The sequence below is a fragment of the Zea mays genome, chromosome 9 (genome assembly GCF_902167145.1).
Source record: "Zea mays cultivar B73 chromosome 9, Zm-B73-REFERENCE-NAM-5.0, whole genome shotgun sequence".
NCBI classification, from domain to species: domain Eukaryota; kingdom Viridiplantae; phylum Streptophyta; class Magnoliopsida; order Poales; family Poaceae; genus Zea; species Zea mays.
This window is the reverse complement of record NC_050104.1, coordinates 133,668,164-133,671,630: the sequence shown is the minus strand read 5'-3', so window position 1 is coordinate 133,671,630 and position 3,467 is coordinate 133,668,164. Positions and strand designations below refer to the sequence as shown.

The 3,467-nt window shown below is 52.4% G+C and overlaps 1 protein-coding gene across 2 annotated transcripts; it reads right to left on the bottom strand.

Moving 5' to 3' along the window:
- LOC100277054 (P-loop containing nucleoside triphosphate hydrolase superfamily protein) lies at positions 1-3,228 on the bottom strand. Of its 2 annotated transcripts, none has more exons than XM_020543601.3 (7): positions 2,947-3,228; positions 1,747-2,012; positions 1,394-1,662; positions 1,016-1,274; positions 749-928; positions 491-649; positions 1-406 (listed from the first exon to the last, which is right to left on the bottom strand). In XM_020543601.3, the coding sequence occupies exons 2-7, from the start codon at positions 1,747-1,749 to the stop codon at positions 236-238; spliced, it is 1,041 nt and encodes a 346-aa protein (XP_020399190.1). In that variant the 5' UTR covers positions 1,750-2,012; positions 2,947-3,228; the 3' UTR covers positions 1-235. The 2 variants fall into 2 exon arrangements, with proteins under 2 accessions (XP_020399190.1, NP_001144194.2); NM_001150722.2 differs by having other exon boundaries at positions 23-406; positions 1,747-1,939; positions 2,947-3,171.
- Positions 3,229-3,467: the final 239 nt, after the last annotated feature.

Genomic DNA, 3,467 nt, shown 5'->3' with positions numbered 1-3,467 from the left:
TATGAAAGGCCGAGAGACGTTTGTTTCAAGACTTTGGTTTATGTAATGCACTTGAACCAATACATTACCTTTTGCTATCCCACGCGGCACCCCACTACCCAAGCAGCAATGATGAGTTTAAACCAGTATACCTACACAGGAATCTAAAAGGCGGAGATAAAACTCCCATCGCTTTCTCCATCTCTCCGCTTGACTGTTTGTCTTGTATTACCTCCATAGAAACTCGACACTTGACCTACTCTGCATCATCATCTAGGAATCGGCTGTACTCTGTCCCGCGCAGCGTCCGCCTCACCTCCTCCCAGTTGCCGACGAGGTCCGGGAGGGGCCTGGTGTGGATCTTGACATGCTTGCTGGACAGCTCCCTCGCCGGAACCCCGAGGAACTCCTGCACCCGGGACAACGCCTGCATGCACAGGGAAGAGCATGCCCCTGTTATTGGGTAACCTCGTTTGAACTCTAAAGCCATGCGTGACGTCCCCCCACCCACCTTCCTGCTGTCCCGGACCACGTCCTCGTAGTAGAGGACCATGTGGCGCGTGCTGCCGAAGCGGCGCAGGCAGGCTCTCACGGCGCGCTGGGCGGTTCTGATGCTCGGAATCAGAGCCGGCGCGTCCAGCTCCGGCCTGAACCTTGCGAGGACCTCAGCCTGCATGCCCAAGAGGCGCCGATGGACAGGATTAGCAGCTACTCTCTACTCTACTCCTCTTGGCAGCTGAGCTTCTTACTTAGAGAGAGGATCAGGTACCTCCTCTTTGGAATGAACGTGTGATTTGTGGACGCCGTTGAGCTGCCTCGCTCTCCTGTCGTAGTTGTTGGCCACCACAGAGATGAGCCTCCGCAGCGTGTTCCTCCTGAAGAGGAACACCACCATCGCACCCTTCCTGTTCAAATAGTTCACGATGTCGCGATGGTTTTCCATCAGTCCCTGCAAGCAAGCAATCAATCCAACCATTTTAGGTCATGTCTTTTCTTTTCTTTTTTTCTTTTGCTAGCTAGCTAGCTACTAGCTCACCTGGTTGAGCATCCACTTGAACCCGAACGCCGCCGTGCACTCGTTCTTGGCCGCGCTGGTGAGCCAGTCCATGCCGTACAGCCTGTCAAGAGTCCCCAGAACAGAGGAGAGGTTCTGTCTCCTCTCCCTCATGGAGAACACCTCGCCGTTGGAGCTGACGTTGGGGTGGCTGTTGAGCAAGGCCTCCACCCACCCGCTCCCCGACCTCTGCGTCGACACGATCACGAAGAAGCGCACCGGGTTACAAACGCATTCGCCCCTGCGTGTGTGTGCGAAAAAACAACGGCCGGGGAATGAGGAGTGCGATCGAGTGCATCAAACAAGAACATGAACGTCGATCGCGTCAGGAACTCAGGACTGGAGAGAGCTTAAGCTTACCTGTCGTAGGTGGCGGGCCTCGGGAAGTGCACGTACCGCGTCTGTGGCCCATGTGGAATGATCGCGGGCCTATTTGTGCAACGGGTCTCTGTGGGTTCTGCTCCGCCTCCGCTGGCCGTCGTTTCTGCTTCGGTTTCCAGGGCTATTATCTGACGTGAGGAGAAGTAGCAGACGTAGAAGCCGAACGATGTGACGAAGAAGACGAGAGCAGACCGTAGAGGGAACGCTGCTACTGGGCCCTTTGGACTCTTTGCTGGATAATAAATACTCTGTAAAATATGAAAGAAAAGGTAACAGATCAGTGCGTGTTTCTCTCGATCGAGGAGGAGACACAGATTAGTGCGCATCGTTACCATTGTTCTCTTCTCTTCCCTCTCTCTCTTGTGGTTGCTAATACATCAGCTGACGGACTGCTCTCATCGCCCTTCTTGCCCGCGTAGAATGCACGCATGTGATGCGAGCGAGAAACTGATGTCTCTGTCAGTCTGTCTTGACAACACAGCTCAACTTTTCACCTGATTGCCGGCCGGGCCCCACCTGGATCGCCTACGTACGCACAGGCACAGCATTGTTGGTGGGAAATGAGAAGCAGCAGTTGCTTCTTGCAAAGTCTTTGCAACTACACAAGCAAGCGTTTAAGAGGCCGTACGTGACAGGCTGAAGCAGCATGAGTGAATGAATGGATGGATGGATGAATGAATAATAAAGGTCAGTGAGAAGCCCAGAATTTTGGTTGGGGGAAAGTTTGAGATTTGGCAAAAGGCTGCAGTGCATGTTGCCAGCCGGGTCAGAGAATCTGCACGATGGCTCAGGAGTGAAGATTATCATGTTAGGTCCTCTACACTAGCCGGTTAACAGTAATCGAGGTAGGGTTAATCTTAATCGTCTAACCGCGCCTCTGATCAGGGGCCTATTCTAACCATTGGTTGCAGCCTCCGGTCACACGACACCATATAAATAGATTAAGGGGCCAACGGGTTTAGCCAACGCTAATCACTCGACCACAAAACTCTAATCGACACTTTGAGATGAACCAATCCCCTAGGTGCTCGGAGTGACTGGAATTGCTGTGACTATGTCTCAGATCCCCGTCATCCCATCGGGATATGAGATTCCTCCTGCAGGCAACATTGGAGGAGCTGATCCACCGTCGATTAACGACGGGAACCAATCTCCTCGACACCAGCAGGGAGATCGAGAAAGAGGAGGAGGCAGGTCTACACTGCAAGACGCCGCCGTCGTAATGATGGCTAGGAACAACAACGATGATATGTTTACCTTACCTCTCAGTAGAATAGATCTACTCATCATCGAAGTATTTTAGACACAGATTGGTATTTTAGGGACTTAGGAGTCGATTCTAAGCACCAAAGAATCTAACACATGAGCTGGCCACCCACACGTACTCAAGAGCAAGAAGCATGAAGATCACTATATTATTCCCAAATCCCGCACAGAGGAAGAAGAAGAGCACATGACATGAGAGATGGAAGAACGTTCTGAATCTTGCATTGGACCGCAGCCGCAAGCAAAGCAACAACACCACGTCGTACCTGGTTCGTCCTCACTTGTTGTTGTCGAACAGGTCGATCGGATAATCAACGGAGGCAGGCAGCTAGGAGATGCAGCAGCTACGTCTGCCTGCTCGGCACCAAGAGGGATGATAAATCAAGAGTAGCAAGCAGGCTGCAGTGTGACGTACGTCGCGGGAAGAAGAGAGGAAGAACTGGCGAGAGGCCGAGCGAGGCCTGCGCTTTGCTTGCTTATGCAAGTCTGCGACGGCTGGGGTTTGCTTATGCAAGTCTGCGCTTTGCTTGCTTATAATGCAGGTTTCTTTTCCATATGGAAATATAAACTCAAATAAGCCCTGCGCCATGGCCATGCATGCATATGTACCTGCTGCATGGCGTGAGCCACCGAACTGCGCTGCGCCAGCCATCCACCGTATATATCCCCATCACGCACAGACAAAGTATGAATTGGAGGCCCTCGATCATCCGGCCAGTCAAAGAAACGCTTCCAGCTTCCTCCCTCGTCGTGGCTGTTTCCTTTTTTCCATCTTCGCCGTCCCAAT